The 23,665-nt window shown below is 38.0% G+C and overlaps 1 protein-coding gene across 1 annotated transcript in view; it reads left to right on the top strand.

The window, feature by feature from the left end:
* Positions 1 to 4,896: 4,896 nt before the first annotated feature.
* PSMB2 (proteasome 20S subunit beta 2) overlaps positions 4,897 to 23,665 on the top strand; it is a 39,847-nt gene continuing 21,078 nt past the window's right edge. The window contains exons 1-3 of the mRNA XM_036824084.1: positions 4,897 to 5,123; positions 9,265 to 9,387; positions 16,188 to 16,258. Of these exons, the coding sequence (XP_036679979.1) occupies positions 5,033 to 5,123; positions 9,265 to 9,387; positions 16,188 to 16,258 (285 nt within the window). The 5' untranslated portion in view covers positions 4,897 to 5,032. The remainder of the gene's footprint in view (positions 5,124 to 9,264; positions 9,388 to 16,187; positions 16,259 to 23,665) is intronic.

The following is a 23,665-nucleotide window of genomic DNA, read 5'->3' as shown; positions in this document are numbered from 1 at the left end:
ACAAAAATTCTGAGCAATGTACACTGGCTTGGATTAGGTTCCCTAGAAGCAGAGTCTGAGACAGGGATTCTTGTTCAAGTGATTTATTTGGGGAGTGATTTCTGGAGAGAGGGTGTGAGAGAAGCAGGATGGGACAGAGAGTTAAGAGCTGGAAAGAATGTGGTCTCAGCTGATTCTACAAGAAAGCTCTGGAGCATAAAATAGAACTCAGAATTAGTTACCCATTGAGGCAAAAGAGCCAGTCTTTTGTATCCCTGTGTCAATGAGTTATTGCTCAAGGTGGGGTGCAGCCTCCCGAGTGAGGGGAAGACAGTTCTCTAGAAGAGAGGGTAGCTGTTCTGGGCTGAATGTTTGTGTCCCACACAAAATTCGTATGTTAAAGCCCTAACCCCCAATGTGATTATACTTGGAGACAGAGCCTTTGCACGGAGGTAATTTTTTTTTTTAATAAGCAGATATTCATTTTTAATTATTATTTATTTATTTATTTATTTATTGCCTGTGTTGGGTCTTCGTTTCTGTGCGAGGGCTTTCTCCAGTTGCGGCAAGCGGGGGCCACCCTTCATCGTGGTGCACGGGCCTCTCACTATCGTGGCCTCTCTTGTTGCGGAGCACAGACTCCACACGCGCAGGCTCAGTAGTTGTGGCGCACAGGCTTAGTTGCTAGGCAGCATGTGGGATCTTCCCGGACCAGGGCGTGAACCCATGTCCACTGCATTGGCAGGCAGGTTCTTAACCACTGTGCCACCAGGGAAGTCCCACCACCACTCATTTTAGATCTCCCTCCCCTTTGGCTTACCTGGTAAGTTGATCCACATCCTAATTTCTTTTTCCCTCCAGCTTCATTGAGATATAATTGACATATAATATTGTTTAAGTCTAAGGTGTATAATGTGATAATTTTATAGACGTCCACACTCTCATTTCTAAGGTGTCTGGTCTCCTGGTCACCAGACCCTTACCAGGCCATGGTTGCTATAATTGCCCACTTATAGTTCAGCTGGGCATAGGAGTACCAAGAGATGCCCCAGTAGATCACCTGAGTGCTAAACATATTCCTCTATGCCCTCATTATGTAGCAGCAGCCCTATCTCCTCATGATGATTAGGATCAATTATCCCTGCCAAACTATTTGTGCAGTTTACTTGTGATCTCTGGACCTGCTCAGACGTGATCCTAGATGTATCACTTTCATTTTATGATGTATTACTGCTGGGCCCATTTCACCTTATAATCTGGGGGGTTAGATAGAACTCAGCTCATAATGAGGAGTTCTAACTATATGGTCATTTGATGTCCTATGGTCAGACGCTTCTACCAAGATGGTATGCCCTTGCTCTAGAATCATAGAGGTCTGAGCTACAACTCTCCCATTGTGGATTAACAGAAGTTCCAGATGGCATATTTCTTTACCAAAGACAACTCTAGTAACATGCAGTCAACTGGGAGCAAATAGTCCAAGTAGCCAGGCTGCTTATATTGTAGCTTGACACTGCTGCAGAGCACTTTCTTGTTCTGGACCCACTCAAAGCTAGAGACCCTCCACATGTCGATAGATGAGACCACCAATCAACAACTAAAACAAAAAATACAAAGCTTAATTTATTGCTTACTTAAGTACATGCTGATCAGGCTTAGTTTCTCCAAGAAGAGCAGACTGCTGATCTTAGAGTTTTGGGAAAGCATGGAATTCAGAGATTGGTGGATTTTCAGAGGCATGAGGGGGTTGACATAATCCTAATAAGTGTGGTTACTTGGGTGAGTCTGTTCATTAGTTGGCATTCAGAAGTATGTTCATTGGAATCAGTCAAATCTTGATTGGCTGACTTTTAGAGATAAGGAGTTGTCACTGAGTGGTTGGCTTGCAAAAACATGTTCATTAGGTAATTGATATATCAATATTGATTGATTAGAAAAACCCTTCTGGTGATTTGTTACCAAGGGTATAGAACTCTCATTTATTGATTAGACAGGTTTGAAACAGATTCTTGCTTGATACCATCACCTCAGAAAACAATCAGTCTTTTCATAATAATGTGGGAACTTTTAAATTCTGTTTTCCCTTTTGATTTTCACTCAGCCAAAACTCATAAAGGGAATTTTGAGGTCACTGGAGAAATGTGATCCAAGATTTCTCAGGCCTGACCAAGAAAACATGTTCAAACAACTCCTTGAGTCTACCTTAGATAGCCAGGCTGTGTTTTCTTTTAGCTTAGATGTAAATTGTTCCATTTCCCTGTGATGTTACTTGATGTAAAATATGAAGTTGGGGGACAGATTTTGTGTACCTATGATGTAATATGTGAACCTCTCCATAATTTTGTTTTTCTGTTCTATAAGAGATTCTTGCCTAAGGACTTTAGATACAGCAGCTTGTTAACATTAATATCTGCTAAAGAATTCCTTTTAGCTTCTGTAGTAGGAGAAGGGGAGTAACAGAAGCAAGATAGGGCAGGGAATAAAGCTAAGCAAGAATGTGGTCTTGGCTGGAGCTTAGCTTTAGACTGATCCACAGGGAAACTCTGGAGGACAAATTATATCCCACTTTAAGTTAAGGGAAGTGACCTTTTATCCCTGTGTCAGTCAGTCAATGGCTGGGGAGTGGGAATAGGTGCATAGCCTCGCAGGCGAAGATGCTTCTCATGTGGTTGAGGGAAATTCTCTGAAGAAAGGCAAAGCTGTGAGTTGTTATTAATCAAGATTTACAGCAGCTAGGGGATGGCAGCTACCATAAGTAGGTAAAAAGGTTATAGGCAGGGCATCAACAGTATCTGATACATTAACATCCCTGAATATTTAGGGGTGGGCCACTGATCTCCAGTCTATCTTTGTCCCAACCTTACTATCTAAGCTCACAGAGTCTTTTGAGTATGGGGTGCGCTGATGCTTCCATGTCAAGCTTGGGAGTCTTGGCAAGGCTGGTAGCCTCCTGTAGTATGGCCACATTCCCTAGGTACAATGTGGTCATTCTTCTTTATGGTCCTGCTAAACTTCCCAGGGTTCATGAAGGAGCAGGATATGATTTCTTATACTCATGGAGCCAACCAAACCTGCAACTCCTTCCCATTTCAAGAGAAATACAAAGCAAATCTCTCTCCTAAATGTCCCTTTTATAAATAAGGAAACTGAGGCTCAATGAATTTTGCACCAGGGTTGGAAGAGGTGGAGCTGGGACCAGAGTTATTTGTTGATTTACAGGTCTCCCACTACTTCAGGGGTCTGAAAACTATGTTGCATGAGCCAAATCCACCTCTCCCCCTCACCTGTTTTTGTAAATAAAGTTTTATTGGAACACTGCATGTTCACTGATCTATATATTGGCTATGGCTGCTTTTGCACTACAATGGCATCATTGAGTAGTTGTGGCAGATACCTTATGGCCTACAAAGCCCAAAATATTTACTATCTGGCCCTTTACAGAAAAACTGACTACATCATGCTGTTTCTGGAATCTCTACACACACTTTTTCTAATCTAAGATTTGGTTATTCTAAGACTTTAATTGAAGGAGGGATTCTCCCTAATTTTTAGTAAAATAGAACAAGTTATGTCTTGAAAATCTACTTACTTTTATATTAATGAGAAGTTAGAGACTCTCTAGTTTGACTTAGCTAGAGGGGATTTCAAGAGTCCTGGGGAGGAGGAGGAAAGAGCCGGTTTAAAAGATACTTGGGTTCTTTTTAAAAATTAGATTTTCCAATTCAGAATTCTGCAGCCTTTATGAATGAATGAATGAATATTGGTATATACAAAGGAAAAAAGGTCTGGAAGGATACAGACATCTGGTGAGTAGTTACCTCGAGTGGGAGGAGGAGAAATATTTCACCCTTCGCTTCTGTATTATTTGTGTATGTGTGTGTATAGTATAACTATGTAATTTTTGCAATTGTAAAACGCAAGCAAAATGACAGAGAAAGATAAAGAGAAAGGGAAAGAGGCTTGAGAGACTTCTTTCCCAGTGGTGTTTAAAAAAGGATCTTTCTAGGATGATGGATGCATCTGTGTTCATAGTGGAATGCTTGACTTAATGACCTCACTTGCCTCTGGCATCATCCCGTGATAGATGGGCTGCCCCAAACTCCTCAGGCTCTATGTTCCTTCATGGGCAGAGAGCTGGAAGAAACATTCAGAAGGGAGTAAGGACTACACATTTCTGCAGAAGCAAGTGAATTGCATAGTTGTGTTTGGAGATACAATTGCAACCGATTTTCCATTTCTGAGGCAGCTAGTATGGCTAGTATGAAGACTCAGTTGTGAAACCATTCAAATGTCAGAAACTAATCATGGAATATATCAGCTTTCCCCAGAAGGGCTGCAACATATAAAGGGATGGCTGTGCTTTTTCCTTTTAACATATGAGTAATACGTGAGCATTGTGAAACATTCAAATAATACAGATGTGTACAAAATAAAAAGTGAAAGTGCTCCTTTCAAATCACCGTTACCAGAGGTAGCAACTACATGTAATTTGAGGTTGGAACATAAAAGATCTTTTACGATTTTAGTCTTCATGCTTAGATCTTTAACTCATTCATATTTTACTTTTACGAAACATGTAAAAAGGGGTCCTTTCAAGTTTTTTTTTTTTCTACTAGCTTGCAGGAAAGGGGTTTCTGGCGATATTTTACCGACCACCGAAGGGAAACGGCCATCTAGAGACGCATGCCTTTTGGCACACACGTGTGTTCGGCACTTTACATATAGTGCATGATTCCCTCCTCAAGCGAGTTTTAAACTCTCAGTTATAAATAAAGAAACTAGGCATTACATAAGTTAAGTGGTCTGTACTGCCGGGATTGCCAGAGACCTGGACAGGGCCAAAAAGCGAAGACAGATTTTCACACACCAAACGCCACGCCCACTTTCCAAACTCTCGCGACAGTTGTACGTCATCCAGAGCGCCGTTGGCCGGGACGGTCGCGCGGTCTGCGTCGCGCGGATCTTTGCTCGGTAGTGCTGTCTCACCGGTGAGGCCGGGAAGCTCGACAGTCCCGCGCTCCATCGAACCTGCAGTCCCCGGCCTCCTGCCACCATGGAGTACCTCATCGGCATCCAGGGCCCCGACTATGTCCTTGTCGCCTCCGACCGGGTGGCCGCTAGCAATATTGTCCAGATGAAGGACGGTGAGAGGAAACAGGGGAGGCCCGGGCCTGGGTATAGGGGCAGCCGGTAGGAGTCCGTGGGGGGGGCGGTTGGGTGAGTACCAGGGAGGTCTGGGAGGTGGAACCCCGACTGCCCTGGTCTGCACTTGCTTAGTTTTAGAATTAGGAAACAGGCAGACAAGTTTAGGGCCTTGACTTTCGCTCTCCCAGGGCTCCTGGGTCAGTACTCTTCTCTGGCTTATGCTGAATGCTTGCTGGGCGAGAGTTGCTTAAGGGAATTAAGTTTTTAAGTGTCTAAGCGCCAGCCTGGCTCCAGGATTCCTAGATCCAATCTCTGATAAATTTCCTGTTGTCGGGCTGATGACGTTAGTTTGCTGGCCGCATAAGGTGGGATCCTGGGGAGAGTGAGAGACTGTGGGACTAGAAACCTGGCATTTCCCTTCCGCGGCCTGTATCTTCCCGAGTCTTAGCTCTGATCCTTCTTTTCCAGGGCACTGGCTGCCTAGTTTTCCTTACACTTAAGTAGCTAGTGGAGTTAGGAAACTGGAGCCCTGTCACTTATTTGCTTTATGACTTTGTACAAGTTGTTTCTCAGTGCCCAGATTTCCTCATCTGCTAAATCAGGTTAGTAATACCAACCTCAAAAGCTTGTTGGGAGGAATGAGTGAAAAAGTTTTGTGCAAATGTTTAACATCATGCCAAATACTTAGTAGTAAACATACTAAGCACTTATGTACGTATTATTTTAAGCAATTTACATTAATTCATTTACCCTTTTGAAATGGGTGCTATTACATTGCCACTTTACAGATGACAGTTCTGAGGCATAGAGGTTAAGAAACCTGCCTAAGGCCGCAAGTGGCAGAACCCAGGTTCAAACCTATGCAGTTTGACTCCATATCTTTTGCCATAACTGCTATACTATACTGTCTCCCTACAGTAAGTACTCAATAAATAATTTTAAAAAGATTTTTGTTGCTGATCTGTGGAATTTAAGAGTGGGTTTTTGTGATTGATCATAGGTATACTGCTGTTAAAAGAGTATTATTCTTTGGCTCAGATGATTTAATGTTCATTTGACAAATAGGTTTTGGGCACCTATGTGTCCATTACAGTGCTAGGTGCTGAAGGGATGCAAAGAAGAATAAGATGTGGCCCTTATCTTAGAAGTTACAATTTAATAAGGGATTCAGATATGTGTACAAATAATTATGACACAAGCTAGAAAATGATGCTGCATATGAAAAGTACAGTCACGCTTCTCAGGTAGTGCAGAGGAAGCAGAGTTGTTTTTAGGTACTCCAGAGGAAGAAGAGATTCTAGTTGTAGAGACTAGGGAAAGCTTTGAGGGCAGATAACAGTTCATTTTGGGCTTAAAGAAAGAAAAATTATTAAATTTTAAAACATTTATGGTATGGATTGTTCCTCAAGTCAAATTATGAAATTCCATGATTAGTTTGTAGAAGTTTATTTGTAAACCATGTTTTTCAAAACAGTCAATTTGTTTTTTTGAGGGTAAATCTGTCCATTATTTTGAATATTAAGACCTTTGACATGCAAGTGAGTTTAGCATGAAGTAGTGTCTAGATAGAGCTATAACAAAGTCAGTACCTTTATAGGTGTTCTGTTTCATTACATTAATGAATATGAAATCATTATGAAAAATAAAATGTGTTTTAAGCCTACCTACGTACACAGTACTTCTAGGTGTTATAGGGTATGCAGTGTATTGGGTATAATCCATAAAGGGATCTAAGACATTAAAAAACCAGGAAATAAATACTACAAGATGATTTTGTATGATGAAGGAAGTATCACTAGTAAGTATTAGGTTAGTTTTTAAATCAGTGGTTTCAAAAGTAAATCCTTATGGTATTCAGAGAAAAGAAATCACTGTGGTCTGTAGAAGAAAGATGAATTTGAGTTAGTTCTTGAAAAATGGTTGGAAATAACTGTACTCAGCTCTGATTTTCCGATATAAAAATGTTTATGGTAGAAGCTTCGGAGTAGCATGAGGACTTTTTCCTACCTTTCTTTTCATGAAGGAACTGTGTAGAGTAGGCAAGAATGCTGAAAATGAATAACCTTTTGAGATTCATTTTTCTCCAGATATAAAATGAGAGTGATACTTCCAATCAGTTTTTTGGTTTGTCACTTTGTAAGATATTTTGATACTATAGAGAAGATATTTCCCAGAGATTGCTTGCTTATTAAAATGGCACAATTCTTCAGTTTGGTTATATGCTACATTTCATTTCTCTTCTGGCCTGTATAGAATTGCTTTTAAATTACAGTACCTCAGCCCACACAGATCGCTCTTTTTTCTGAATTCCTGTAACATGTATAATCTGAACTACATTGTCTCACACTGAGTATGATAATATTGTACATGTACAGTTTTCCCCACCTATGAGTTAGGCAGGTGTCAGTGATAGTATTACCATGTTACACACTTGGAAACTGGCTTAGAAAGGGCAAATAATTTGCCCGAGTTCAGAGTGCTGAACCCAGATTATAACCAAGGTCTATTGGGTTCCAGTCTAGAGTATTGTACACTCATGTTGCTTATTTTGTTGTCCGTTTGTATCATGTATGTGGATCTTGTAAGTTCTTTGTCAAGGATCAGAAATTTCCTAGAGCTACATAGGCTATTTCCTGCATAACTCAAGGAGTAATTAGCATCTATCATTTTTTTTTTATATCCCCCTTCACCAATCACTGGCCACACAATAGATGTTTAAAAAACACTTTTGGCCTTGAATTAAGTTCATTTCAAAATTGAACAGTTTACGGTCTCAAAATTTAGCATTTCTTCTAATTGTAACATAAATTCTTCATAAACAAGCTTCCCCTGCCCCCCTGAAATAAGAACAGCTTTTTTTCTCATTATGATAATAACGTAAACTTATTAAGTAATATTTTCTTACAAAGATGATGCATATTAAGTATAGACATTTTAGGAAATACTCATAAGCATAATGAAGGAAATAAAAATTGCCTGTACTTTTGCCACTGGCAAGAACTCAGATGCCAATGGCATCTAATTCTCTTTTGGTTCTTTTTCTTTGCATAGATAATATATTTATAAGTGAATTTTTTTCTTTCATAAACAATTTTGCAAATTAATAGTCTTTAAATCTCCTGTAGCCTATAACAAATAAAAGTGTGTTTATATAGGAGTTTCAAGGCAATTTGATACTATCTACAGGCACATTTTATGTGGTTCCCCCTCTTCCCCAGCAAAGTCTAGGAAACCAAATTACTGGTATCTACAACTCTCAAACACTTGTAAAGTACTTAACTGTAGCATTCTGTTTTTTAAATCCTATTAAGAGATTTTGACATTTCAGAAACTTTCAAACAGGAAGCATGTCTCCCAGGGAAGATTATTCAGCACTATTTGAAAAATGAAAAGTGAAAGTGAGAGTAAGATAGGGAGATTTAGCCTTTTTCTGAAGCTACAGACTGAATATGGAGTTTTCTTCCTTGGGCATTAATTGCTATCTGAATATTTATTTATCTGTTTAATCTGAATGAGTCTGGTTCAGTTAGATAAGATTAGAGCATTGGGATTTTTGAGGTATTTTTAAATAGCTTAGTATTACAATATTTGTTAGAATTTTTGCTTTGGCACTCATTTTAACTTTCTCTTTGCTTTGGAAATGGAGTTGGTTTACTTTCTACGGTGATTTATATTCTCAGTTGATTTTTTGTTCTTTCTTGACATGGTTCCTTAATTGTAGCACTGGTAGTTTTCATATATGTTTTTGTATGTGTATATGTAATAACATTTGTATTTGTAGAGACATTTCAGGGCTTTGTAATCATGAGCCTAAAGATAATGGCCATTGGCTTGATTCCTTCAGTTTCTTTAATTGTTGTTCATTGCATTTCAAGTGCCTTGACGTTTTTATGTATGTTTTCAGTTATCAGCTTTTACATATATTCTCCAGCTGAAATTGATATTAATAAAATATGCAGATGAATTTAACATGCAGAGTGAAAGAGAGTAATTGATACAGTTGCCCATTAAAGTCTTCTAAAAACAGTGATTCATAAAATTATTCAGTATAGTAATTGATAAACCTGTTTGTGGTTGCCTATGTAATAAGAATAAATTTCTGATAAGGCAGTTTCTAACACTGTTTTTTTCTTTGAGCAGATCATGACAAGATGTTTAAGATGAGTGAAAAAATCTTACTCCTATGTGTTGGAGAGGCTGGAGACACTGTACAGTTTGCAGAATATATTCAGAAAAACGTGCAGCTCTATAAGATGCGAAATGGTGGGTAATACTTAGAAAATGGTTTTGGTGGGTTTGTCTTTAAATTTGTATTGAAAGAGAATATTCTCTACTGGCAGTTCTATACATGAGCAGACCAATGTGGTCTTATTTTTATTTGAGTCTTCTTATTTTTAAAGCCTTAGCTAGATCCTCCTTCTGATCCTAAAGATTTTCTACAAAAATCCCAGAGCAGAAAAGAGAACCATTACAACACTAATACTTGGGGGATAAAACTAATACCATCTTGAAAAATGAGCATGTTAATATCAGACTTTTTAAGTGTTAGAGAATGTGACTTGAGCTAAAGTATATCTGAAATCTCAGAGCTAAAAGACCTAAGTTAAACTTGGTTTTACTATTTTTTTTATGTGACAAATCACTTATCCTCTCTGAACCTTTATTTTCCTTATCTCTAAAATGGTATTATTGGGAATTCCCTAGTGGTCCAGTGGTTAGGGCTCCACGCTTCCATTGCAGGGGGCACGGGTTCAATCCCTGGTCGGGGAACTAAGATCCTGCAAGCCGTGTGGCATGGCCAAAAAACAAACAAACAAACAAATAAAATGGTATTATAATAATATTAATGAATAATATGTATGAAAATGCTTTGCAAACTTTAAACTCTGTGTAATTGTAGGAGATTTACTGTGTCATAAAAGGGTTCTGCCTTGCCTCTCTGGTAGGTTCTTGTCTAGGGAGATAATTAGGATTTTTGTGAGATATTTTGTGAGCTCTCTCTGTGGCTGATGAACTCTTATCCACTGGGAAAGCCTCCCTGTGAAATAATACTAGCCACTAGCCCTCTGATCCAGGGAAGTTTATAGTGATGCTCCAGCAGAAAGAACCTTCCTTCCAGTTACTTACTTCACAGTGTAATAATACTGTTATACACAGCACTGCTATAATGTGGCACTGTGAAGGAGCTTAATTTGAATATAATTGTATGTGTAAAATGACTAGGTATGATCTATTTGTATAGTTTTTTAGGCAGCAGACTTAGCATCATGCATTCGATTCTGTAAATATTTTTGAGGGCCTCATGTATGTTAAGCACTCTGCCTAGTACCACAGAGAATTCAAAGATGAATATGGTTCAGTTCCTGCCATTCAGGAACTTAAAGTACATGGTGTTTAGGTTTAAGCAAGTTCAGAATATAACGACTCTACTTATTGCCTACATGGCCTGCGAAGGATGCCAGTGTTTCTGAAGTACAGTCAGTAGAGCAATACTTCACTGTCCTGTCCCAGGAGAGGGAGGAGGAATGAACAAGAGAGCTTCTGTTACGTAGCTGTCAGTGTCTAAAGTCAGCACATAAACCAAAAATTGTATATGACTAAAATTGCCCTTAAAACCCCTTAAGCCGAGGACTTCCCTGGTGGTCCAGTGGTTAAGACTCCACGCTTCCAATGCAGGGGGCGCGGTTCGATCCCTGGTTGGGGAACTAAGATCCCATATGCTGCGTGGTGCAACCAAAAAAAAAAAAAAACCCCTTAAGTTACCTGTCAAGTATAGTTTTGTGCATGTATCCCTACACAGTAACTGTTATGCATATTAAAATTTAAGAACTAAGCCAAAATAAGGGAAAGAAAGAAAAATCTATATGCAGATGGTCAGGCATCAGACTTTTCTGCCTTTAAGATAATTGTCAAATCCTTAGTGCTGTTTATAGAGGGTTAGGTAGAGAATTGAAAAGCATTCCTGCTTATTCAGAATTGCTTCCATCATAGTTTAACATGTACTAGTAGACTTTTTATAAGGATGAAATTCAGTAATGTATGTGAAAGCACCTAGCATAGACCGTGAAACATAGTAGCTGTTGTATAAATATTTGTTAGAATTTTAATCTACATCTTACCTGCTGTGACACTGGTGTTTGGAATGTTGTAGGAAATAACCACATGCTGTCTTTCCAAACTGGCATATTCTGTGTGGGTCTACTGAATTGTCGGTCATTCTTGTGTCTTTTGGCACTAGCCCCATTTTACTGGGGTATTAATTCCCAAAGTGAGTGCATTGTTTTTTTTTTATTTTTTTATTTTTTATTAGATCCCATTTGTTTATTTTTGTTTTTATTTCCATTACTCTAGGAGGTGGATCAAAAAAGATCTTGCTGTGATTTATGTCAAAGAGTGTTCTTCCTATGTTTTCCTCTAAGAGTTTTATAGTGCCCAGTCTTACATTTAGGTCTCTAATCCATTTTGAGTTTATTTTTGTGTATGGTGTTAGGGAGTATTCTAATTTCATTCTTTTACATGTAGCTGTCCAGTTTTCCCAGCACCACTTATTGAAGAGACTGTCTTTTCTCCATTGTATATCTTTGCCTCCTTTGTTATAGATTAGTTGACCATAGGTGCGTGGGTTTATCTCTGGGCTTTCTATCTTGTTCCATTGATCTATGTTTCTGTTTTTGTGCCAGTACCATATTGTCTTGATTACTGTAGCTTTGTAGTATAGTCTGAAGTCAGGCAGTCTGATTCCTCCAGCTCCGTTTTTTTCCCTCAAGACTGCTTTGGCTATTCGGGGTCTTTTGTGTCTCCATACAAATTTTAAGATGACTTGTTCTAGTTCTGTAAAAAATGCCATTGGTAATTTGATAGGGATTGCATTGAATCTGTAGATTGCTTTGGGTAGTATAGTCATTTTCACAATATTGATTCTTCCAATCCAAGAACATGGTATATCCCTCCATCTGTTGGTATCATCTTTAATTTCTTTCATCAGTGTCTTATAGTTTTCTGCATACAGGTCTTTTGTCTCCCTAGGTAGGTTTATTCCTAGGTATTTTATTCTTTTTGTTGCAATGGTAAATGGGAGTGTTTCCATAATTTCTCTTTCAGATTTTTCATCATTAGTGTATAGGAATGCAAGAGATTTCTGTGCATTAATTTTGTATCCTGCAACTTTACCATATTCATTAATTAGCTCTAGCAGTTTTCTGGTGGCAGTTTTAGGATTCTCTATGTATAATATCATGTCATCCGCAAACAGTGACAGTTTTACTTCTTCTTTTCCAATTTGTATTCCTTTTATTTCTTTTTCTTCTCTGATTGCCGTGGCTAGGACTTCCAGAACTATGTTGAATAATAGTGGTGAGAGTGGACATCCTTGTCTCGTTCCTGATCTTAGAGGAAATGCTTTCAGTTTTTCACCATTGAGAATGATGTTTGCTGTGGGTTTGTCATATATGGCCTTTATTATGTTGAGGTAGGTTCCCTCTATGCCCACTTTCTGGAGAGTTTTTATCATAAATGGGTGTTGAATTTTGTCAAAAGCTTTTTCTGCATCTATTGAGATGATCATATGGTTTTTCTTCTTCAATTTGTTAATATGGTGTATCACATTGGTTGATTTGCGTATATTGAAGAATCCTTGCATCCCTGGGATAAATCCCACTTGATCGTGGTGTATGATCCTTTTAATGTGTTGCTGGATTCTGTTTGCTAGTATTTTGTTGAGGATTTTTGCATCTATATTCATCAGTGATATTGGTCTGTAATTTTCTTTTTTTGTAGTGTCTTTGTCTGGTTTTGGTATCAGGGTGATGGTGGCCTCATAGAATGAGTTTGGGAGTGTTCCTTCCTCTGCAATTTTTTGGAAGAGTTTGAGAAGGATAGGTGTTAGCTTTTCTCTAAATGTTCAGTAGAATTCACCTGTGAAGCCATCTGGTCCTGGACTTTTGTTTATTGGAAGATTTTTAATCACAGTTTCAATTTCATTACTTGTGATTCGTCCGCTCACATTTTCTATTTCTTCCTGGTTCAGTCTTGGAAGGTTATACCTTTCTAAGAATTTGTCCATTTCTTCCAGGTTGTCCATTTTATTGGCATAAAGTTGCTTGTAGTAGTCTCTTAGGATGCTTTGTATTTCTGCAGTGTCTGTTGTAACTTCTCCTTTTTCATTTCTGATTTTATTGATTTGAGTCCTCTCCCTCTTTTTCTTGATGAGTCTGGCTAATGGCTTATCAATTTTGTTTATCTTCTCAAAGAACCAGCTTTTAGTTTTATTGATCTTTGCTATTGTTTTCTTTGTTTCTATTTCATTTATTTCTGCTCTGATCTTTATGATTTCTTTCCTTCTGCTAACTTTGGGTTTTGTTTGTTCTTCTTTCTCTAGTTTCTTTAGGTGTAAGGTTAGATTGTTTACTTGAGATTTGTTTTGTTTCTTGAGGTAGGCTTGTATAGCTATAAACTTCCCTCTTAGAACTGCTTTTGCTGCATCCCATAGGTTTTGGGTCGTCGTGTTTTCATTGTCATTTGTCTCTAGGTATTTTTTTATTTCCTCTTTGATTTCTTCAGTGATCTCTTGGTTATTTAGTAACGTATTGTTTAGCCTCCATGTGTTTGTCTTTTTTACGTTTTTTTCCCTGTAATTCATTTCTAATCTCATAGTGTTGTGGTCAGAAAAGATGCTTGATATGATTTCAATTTTCTTAAATTTACTGAGGCTTGATTTGTGACCCAAGATGTGATCTATCCTGGAGAATGTTCCGTGCGCACTTGAGAAGAACGTGTAATCTGCTGTTTTTGGATGGAATGTCCTGTAAATATCAATTAAATCTATCTGGTCTATTGTGTCATTTAAAGCTTCTGTTTCCTTATTTATTTTCATTTTGGATGATCTGTCCATTGGTGTAAGTGAGGTGTTAAAGTCCCCCACTATTATTGTGTTACTGTCAATTTCCTCTTTTATGGCTGTTAGCAGTTGCCTTATGTATTGAGGTGCTCCTATGTTGGGTGCATATATATTTATAATTGTTATATCTTCTTCTTCGATTGATCCCCTTGATCATTATGTAGTGTCCTTCTTTGTGTCTTGTAACATTCTTTATTTTAAAGTCTATTTTATCTGATATGAGTATAGCTACTCCAGCTTTCTTTTGATTTCCATTTGCATGGAATATCTTTTTCCATCCCCTCACTTTCAGTCTGTATGTGTCCCTAGGTCTAAAGTGGGTCTCTTGTAGACAGCATATATATGGGTCTTGTTTTTGTATCCATTCAGCAAGCCTGTGTCTTTTGGTTGGAGCATTTAATCCATTCACGTTTAAGGTAATTATCGATATGTATGTTCCTATGACCATTTTCTTAATTGTTTTGGGTTTGTTTGTGTAGGTCCTTTTCTTCTCTTGTGTTTCCCACTTAGAGAAGTTCCTTTAGCATTTGTTGTAGAGCTGGTTTGGTGGTGCTGAATTCTCTTAGCTTTTGCTTGTCTGTAAAGCTTTTGATTTCTCCATCAAATCTAAATGAGATCCTTGCTGGGTAGAGTAATCTTGGTTGTAGGTTCTTCCCTTTCATCACTTGAAGTATATCATGCCACTCCCTTCTGGCTTGTAGAGTTTCTGCTGAGAAATCAGCTGTTAACCTTATGAGAGTTCCCTTGTATGTTATTTGTCGTTTTTCCCTTGCTGCTTTCAATAATTTTTCTTTGTCTTTAATTTTTGCCAATTTGATTACTATGTGTCTCAGCGTGTTTTCCTTGGGTTTATCCTGTATGGGACTCTCTGCGCTTCCTGGACTTGGGTGGCTATTTCCTTTCCCATGTTAGGGAAGTTTTCGACTATAATCTCTTCAAATAATTTCTCTGGTCCTTTCTCTCTCTCTTCTCCTTCTGGGACCCCTAGAATGCGAATGTTGTTGCGTTTAATGTTGTCCCAGAGGTCTCTTAGGCTGTCTTCATTTCTTTTCATTCTTTTTTCTTTAGTCTGTTCTGCAGCAGTGAATTCCACCATTCTGTCTTCCAGGTCACTTATCCGTTCTTCTGCCTCAGTTATTCTGCTATTGATTCCTTCTAGTGTAGTTTTCATTTCAGTTATTGTATTGGTCATCTCTGTTTGTTTGTTCTTTAATTCTTCTAGGTCTTTGTTAATCATTTCTTGCATCTTCTCAATCTTTGCCTCCATTCTTATTCCGAGGTCCTGGATCATTTTCACTATCATTATTCTGAACTCTTTTTCTGGAAGGTTGCCTATCTCCACTTCATTTAGTTGTTTTTCTGGGGTTTTTTTCTTGTTCCTTCATCTGGTATATAGCCCTCTGCCTTTTCATCTTGTCTATCTTTCTGTAACTGTGGTTTTTGGTCCACTGGCTGCAGGATTGTAGTTTTTCTTGCTTCTGCTGTCTGTCCTTTGGTGGTTGAGGCTATCTAAGAGGCTTGATGGGAGGCTCTCGAGTGCATTGTTAATGCACACCTGACGCCATTCCTCTGGGCTGTACTTTTGCTGGCATTACAACTTTACTTAGAGGTTTTATGCTGGAGATCCTCTATTTTTAAAGTATTGTAGATAGTGATAGAAACATTTTTTCCCTGTGGCTTGTACTTTTGAAAATAATACACTTCTTAATAAAATGTCTTTTTTTTTTAAAGAAAAGAAAACCTCATAAAGTATGCCTCTGAGGCTATCCTAATTTCCAGCCTCTCTTTTCCCGATATCCCTTTTTATATAAATTTTAAAAATTGTCATCTCAAGACCTCTTTCTTTTTTTCCAACACCTGTGTATTTGTACCTCTTTCCTTCTACAGAGGAAACCACAGTCTGTTGAAGGAATAGCTTGAGCAAGGCTATGAATTTGATCTCACTGTAGAATAGTTATGTTGGTTCTGTTTTATGAACAGTAATTACTGCCAGTACTAACTAGCTATTTCACAACCGTTGAGAAGAAGTATGATTGTACTCTTTATTCGATGTATACTCTGAATGTCCAGAGGGTGGTAGGCTGTAAGAACAGGAGTAGTGGAAGGATTTGGGTACTGATATTCCTTCTGCTTCACTTTAAATATGATTATTTATCTTTCATACCAGGTTATGAATTGTCTCCCACAGCAGCAGCTAATTTCACTCGCCGAAACCTGGCTGACTATCTTCGGAGTCGGGTAAGCAATATAACAAGCAGACTTAGGAGCAGAGAAGTCTGTGCTTCTTTTCTGTTCCTGTTACACACGAGTAGTATTTTTGCCCTGTTTGGCCTTCCTGAGCCCTTACCATTGCTACTTGTTATTTTTCAGTCTTGTTGGATTTGTTTTTTCTTTCTGCATAGTTGCTAATTAAAGCCCAGAGGGTGAATATACATTGCAGAGAATCTGGATGGGGTACACCAACAGGAAGGCCCTGTGATGGCCTTTTAATTTTTTTTCAGTGTTTTCATAGCAAACCATGTTTCTTATTTCCCATGGTTGAATTACTCGGTAGTAGAGATAAAACCTTAAAAATAATAATGCAAATTTCATTTTGAGATTAACTGTGTCTTTTTTTTTTTTTTTTTAATAAATTTATTTATTTATTTATTTATTTTTGGCTGTGTTGGGTCTTCGTTTCTGTGCGAGGGCTTTCTCCAGCTGTGGCGAGCGGGGGCCACTCTTCATCGTGGTGCACGGGCCTCTCACTGTCGTGGCCTCTCCCGTTGCGGAGCACAGGCTCCAGATGCGCAGGCTCAGTAGTTGTGGCTCACGGGCTTAGTTGCTCCGCGGCATGTGGGATCCTTCCAGACCAGGGCTCGAACCCGTGTCCCCTGCATTGGCAGGCAGACTCCCAACCACTGCGCCACCAGGGAAGCCCTTAACTGTGTCTTTCAATGACTCTTCTTGCCTAGGCACACAGAATTATTCTTTCTCACTTATTCTGGCCTTGTTGTTACCTTCGAGCTGTCACTGTTCCACTGACAGCATGTTAAAAGATGCAACATTAAGTTAAGGATTGAATGAAAAAAGAAAGAAAGGGGAAAAAAAGGATTGACTGTATTAAAGATTGTATAGGATGTGCTAAGAATGTTCATATGATTGCTACAGGTGTGTATTATTCCCTTCCCACAGGGACTTTGTAAACAGAGCTTTACCATGTGACCTTACCCCCTGTGCCTGTTTACTCATCTATGAAATCGAGATAACTTCCTAACCCCGCAGGAGTACTAGGAAAGTGAATGCTTGTAAATCGTAATATTTAACATTCATATGACTTTTGCCCAAAGCATTTTGCTTAATAATTTAATCTACTCACTAGTCCCCTGAAATATATAGCAGTTAATTCTCTATCAATGATACGGAATGAAAAGCATAAAGTGGCAAAGGGATTAGCTCCAGGTCACACAGCAGGTCAGGCAAAAGCTACACTAATGGTGCCATAATTACTTGCCTGTTCTGCCTTGACAGCTCCTTGGTTTTTCAGTAATGTTTCTGGAACATAGGTTTTTGGGTTTTTTTTTCCATCTGGACTTGCTTAAGCTGAGTTATGACAGAAATCAAAACAAGTACAGGCTTTTGGTTTATTTTAGTTATTTTTTACAGATCTTTAAAGCAGTTTATTTTCTAGTGCCTAATAATGCTGAATTGAGAACTTCTCAATAAATAGAATCTCTTTTTTTAAATTAATTAATTTTTATTGGAGTATAGTTGCTTTACAATGTTGTGTTAGTTTCTACTGTACAGCAAAGTGAATCAGCTATACATATACATATATCCTCTCTTTTTTGGATTTCCTTCCCATTTAGGTCACCACAGAGCATTGAGTAGAGTTCCCTGAACTATACAGTAGGTTCTCATTAATTATCTTCAATAAATAGGATCTCTTTTTGCTGTCTTTGACCAAGGGGTTTGTGCAATATGAAGGATTATCAAGTTTGAAGAGAGGCTAGAAACATGATGGATAGGGGAGAGGAGACAAATTTACATGCATTGTTTTGATCTGGGTGAAAGGTCAGTGGCCTTTTTTGTTCATTTCTCCACGAGAGAGGAAAATGAATCACATATGACCTTTCCTGCCACTTAGAAGTTCCTGTGGTATTCAGTAAAGAGTGTGCTGTGGCTTGCTGTGTAAAATATTCCTCTGACTTGTCAGGCAGAATTGGAATAAGAATTCCAGCTTTGGGCACAGTAAACACTTTGTCTTAAATGCTACAGACATAAGTGAGTTAAGCTTCTTTTAGAATTGAGATAAGAGTGGCAGTGTGCTTCATGCAAATGTAGTGAATCCGGTTAATCTCCTAGCAGAAATGTTTGATGTCTTAACAAATAAATATCCCTTGTCGACAGTGACATGGGGCTCTTGTAAATATTGATTACCTCTGCCTTGTGCTTCTAGGTCCAATCCCTGCTCCCCCACCCTCCAGTCAAAATAGATTGTTAGTTCTAAAATACTAATTCATATTTCAGTCATTTTATTATGGGGAGAGAGGTGATGGTAGTTTTTCAGTCTTCCTAATAACTAAAAAGTCACTAGATTTGGTGCATTTATATAGTCACACCAGTTGACACATGAGACTTACTTTGAGTCAGCTAGTTAGCATGTGTAACTTTGTGTCTGTAGCTCAAATCGTTTGATTTCCAGTTTGTTGTGTACTGTGCTGTTTGCCAATTTTATGTAAATTGGTTCTTTAAGATGCAGGTGGTTTAGCTTGTTGGTTAAACACAGTGTCTGGAATTACACTGCCTGGGTTTAAATCTTTGCCCACTGACTTGCTAGCTATGTGTCTTTGGACAAATTCTAAGCTTAATTTCCCTACTTATAGAATAATGGCACCTACTTCATAGAGTTATTATAAAGATTAAATGAGGTAATCACACAAAGCTGTTAGCACAGTGTATGGCACATAGACCTAACTAATAAATTCACTTTTGTTTTTATGCTGCTCTTACTGTTTGGTCGAAGAAGCAATTTAATAGCTATAAGTTAGTTTCCTATCGGAGATTGTTTGTTGTGCTATTTTAGTTGAACTGATTTGCTGGTAAAGAGTGGGATACTGATATTGATAAGGAAAATAGAAATAAACCAACATTGACCATCTATTATGTGCTAGGCTTTTTTCTAGATTGACACAGTCCAGTATGGTAGCCACTAGTCATATGTGGCTAATTAAATTTAAATTAATTAAAACTATCAATAGATGAATAGATAAAAAAGATATGGTATATATACACACACACACACACACACACACACACACACACACACACACACAATGGAATATTACTCAGCTGTAAAAAAGAATGAAATTCTGCCATTTGCAACAATGTGGATGGACCTAGAGGATACTAAGCTTAGTGAAATAAGTCAGAGAAAGACAAGTACTCTTATCATTTATATGTGGAATCTAAAAAATAAAACAAACAAATGTATATAACAAAACAGAAAGAGGTTCACAGATACAGAGAACAAACTAGTGCTTACCAGTGGGGAGAGGGAAGAGAGGAGAGGCAAGATAGAAGTATGGCATTAAGAGATACAGACTACTATGTATAAAATAAATGAGCAACAAGGATATATTGTACAGCACAGGGAAATATAGCCATTATTTTGTAATAACTTTAAACGGAGTATAATGTATAAAAATATTGAATCCCTGTGTTAGATACCTGAAACTAATATAATATTGTAAATCAACTATGTTTCAATAAAAAATTTTATTTCAATTTAATTTAAAATTCAGTTCCTAGGTGAGAGTCTCCTGGACTTTGAAAGAGAAATAAACTTTTGTTTCTTTAAAAAACTTTGGTTCCTCAGTCACATTAGCCACATTTCAAGTGCTCAATAGCCACATGTGGCTAATGGCTACCATATTGGACATTACAGATATAGAGCATTTTCATCATCATAGAAAGTTTTCTTGGACAGTGCTATCCTAGATAACCATATATGGGACCTTATTTAGTGCTTCTTATGATACCATAGGATGAGTTAGTCCCATTTTGCTTACAGAGATGCTAAGACTGGTTAATAGAAGGGTTAAATATTCCTCTTATGTGTCCAAGTATACCAGAGGCACATATATCACCTATAAAAGGCTGAAGTAAGACTCTTAACTTCAAATACCATACTCTTTCGTACTGTCTCCTTTATTAGTTACTGGACTAATGTACAAGTGTGCTTGTTCATTTGGGGAGGCATGAAATATTCAGTTCTACTAAAAAGTCAAGATCCCCACATAGGATTATATAGTTAAGGTATAAATATGTGCCCATGGTAGGTGTTCAATAAATGTTTGCTGAATAAATGTCATCCAGTTAGGTCCACATATACCATTGAAAATGTTATTGTGCATTTATACACTGGAAGGGAATTTTATTAAAGTATTCTTAATGAATAGGTGTTACTTCATGTAAGAATTAAAGATATGAAATCAGCAGGAGAAGATGAAAAAGACACACAGATTGGAGGAAAAAAATCAAGAACCTTCGTTTTAGTTTTTATTTAGACTCATGTGTACAGTTAAGTTTGTCGGCTCCTGGTTAGCCCCAACGAGCAGAGAAAGGGCTTATTAGGCTTTTGCTATAGGTTTGACTCCCCAATCTCAAATATTTTTTTTTCCCCCAATCTTAAATGTTTATGAGGCTTCTTTGAGCATGGATTTTGGAGTCAGATATACCAAAGTTCTGATCTCTTCTCTGGTATGTACTAGCTTGTGTAATCTTGAATAAGTTACTTATGTTTCCTGAGCCTCACTTTCTTCATCTATTAAGAAGGAAGGAGTGATCAATTGTGGCAAATTATGTATGCCATTGGTTTAATAAATTTAATAAAATATATTTTGAATGAGTGAATGGTAACTCCCTGAAAGATAATAAGTATTTAATAAATGACTCCATCATTAAGGAGCTGCTAGATTTTTAACAGGATTATTTTGAAAAATTTGTAATGACTTACAGGCATAGTTTGCATGATGCTTGTTTAAATTCTCCTTATGATTTGATTAAAGGACTACAGAAGGGAGAGTGATTAATTATGGAGCTATTTCTTGCTTGAAACCCACATACCTATGGTCAAATGTGGCACATTTGGTGTAGTCCATATGAATGCCCTAAAATTATCTGTTATTATCCATGGATATCTCCATTTTACATATGTGGGAACTGAGAGATGAACCAGCCGGATTTGATATCCTTGGGGAACGCAGAGTTTGTGACAAGGCTTAGAGTAGAATGCTGGCCTCCATGGTGTGTAATCTTCAGTGCTTTCCTGCTGCTATTCACTGGCCAAAGTGTTTTCAGAGAACATTTTCTGAAGTGCTTGATGAGCCTTTGGTAATTTATCTTCTTATGGGGCTATACCTGTAAATGCTTAGCAAGCAAACAATAGAAATAATGTTGGAAAAATATCATCCAGCCTGGTATGGTGGTTTTCAAACTTTATTACATGAAGCTGCCTCAGGAAACTCACCAAGGAAGACCAGTGTAGTGAAACTTTAGCTCTGCTTCATATAGATCAGCTCAACTTTTATCTATTTTAATTTTTTTGCTTTGTTTTTTTTTTTTGTTTGGCCGTGCTGCATGACTTGTGGGATCTTAGTTCCCCGGCCATGTATTGAACCCGGGCTCTGGCAGTGAAAACACCGAGTCCTAACCACTGGACCACCAGAGAATTCCCAACTTTTATCTATTTTATATATAGGAATTCCATGTAAGATTTTATTTGAAAAAGTGACTTCTCTGTCTCTTTCCTACTGAAGTTTGAAAACTAGTAAAATTGAAAGATCCCTGCTGCAGGAGGTATAGCACTAGCTCTCCCATGAGCTAGATGAAAAACCTTGCGAGAAAAAGCATATGGGTAATTTTTATGGTTTCTTCCAGCTCCCAAATAGCATGATTTAAAGATCTGATGTCAAATACTACAAAGCTACAGTAATCAAAACAACGTGGTATTGGCACAAAAACAGACATGTAGATCAATGGAACAGAATAGAGAGCCAGAAATAAACCCACATACCTATGGTCAATTAATCGATGACAAAGGAGGCAAGAATATACAATGGAGAAAAGACAATCTTTAGCAAGTGGTATTGGGAAAGCTGGACAGTTACATGTAAATCAGTGAAATTAGAACACTCCCTCTCACCACATACAAAAATAAACTCAAAATGATTTAAAGACCTAAATACAGGACATGCCACCATAAAACTCCTATAAGAGAACATAAGCAAAACATTCTTGGACATAAATTGTGGCAATATTTTCTTAGGTCAGTCTCCCAAGGCAAAAGAAATAAAAGCAAAAATAAAGAAATGGGACCTAATCAAACTTAAAAGCTTTTGCACAGTGAAGGAAACCGTCAACAAAACAAAGGGACAAAGTACGGAATGGGAGAAAATATTTGCAAATGATGCTACTGACAAGGGGTTAATGTCCAAAATATACTAACAGCTCATAAAACTCAGCATCAAAAAAACAAACAACCCAATTAAAAAGTGGGCAGAAGACTTAAATAGACATTTCTCCAGAGAAGACATACAGATGACCAACAGGCACATGAAAAGATGCTCAACATTGTTTTTTTGTTTGTTTGTTTGTTATAAATTTATTTATTGTATTTATTTAATTTTGGCTGTGTTGGGTCTTTGTTGCTGCGGACGGGCTTTCTCTAATTGAGGCGAGCGGGGGCTACTCTTGGTTGTGGTGCACGGGCTTCTCATTGTGGTGGCTTCTCTTTTTGTGGAGCACAGGCTCTGGGCACGCGGGCTCAGTAGTTGTGGCTCATGGGCTCTAGGTCACAGGCTCAGTAGTTGTGGTGCATGGGCTTAGTTGCTCCACGGCATGTGGGATCTTCCCAGACCAGGGCTCGAACCTGTGTCCCCTACATTGGCAGGCAGATTCTCAACCACTGTGCCACCAGGGAAGCCCTCAACATTGTTAATTATTAGAGAAATGCAAATCAAAACTATAATGAGGTATCACCTCACACTAGTCAGAATGGCTATCATCAAAAAGTCTACAAATAATAAATGCTGGAGAGTGTGTGGCGAAAAGGGAACCCTTGTACACTGTTGGTGGGAATGTAAATTGGTGCAGCCACTATGGAAAACACTATGGAGGTTCCTTAAGAAATTAAAAATAGAGTTGCCATATGATCCAGCAATCCCACTCCTGGGCATATTTCCAGAAAAGACAAAAGCCCTAATTCGAAAAGATACATGTACCCCGATGTTCATAGCAGCACTATTTACAACAGCCAAAACATGGAAACAGCCCAAGTGCCCATCAACAGACAACTCGTTTAAGAAGATGTGGTATATATACACAGTGGAATATTACTCAACTGTAAAAAACAATGAAATAATGCCATTCACAGCAACAACGATGGACCTAGAGAATATCATATTAAGTGAAGTAAGTCAAGTGGAGAAAGACAAATATTTTATGATATCACTTATATGTGGAATCTAAAAAAATAATACAAATGAACTTATATACAAAATAGAAACAGACTCACAGACTTAGAAAACAAACTTATGGTTACTGAAGGAGAAGGGGACGAGTGGGGGTTAAATTAGAAGTATGGGATTAACAGACACAAACTAC

The sequence above is a fragment of the Balaenoptera musculus genome, chromosome 1 (assembly GCF_009873245.2).
Source record: "Balaenoptera musculus isolate JJ_BM4_2016_0621 chromosome 1, mBalMus1.pri.v3, whole genome shotgun sequence".
NCBI lineage: Eukaryota > Metazoa > Chordata > Mammalia > Artiodactyla > Balaenopteridae > Balaenoptera > Balaenoptera musculus.
Note: the sequence above shows the minus strand (reverse complement) of the source record. Positions and strands in the feature narration are given on the sequence as shown.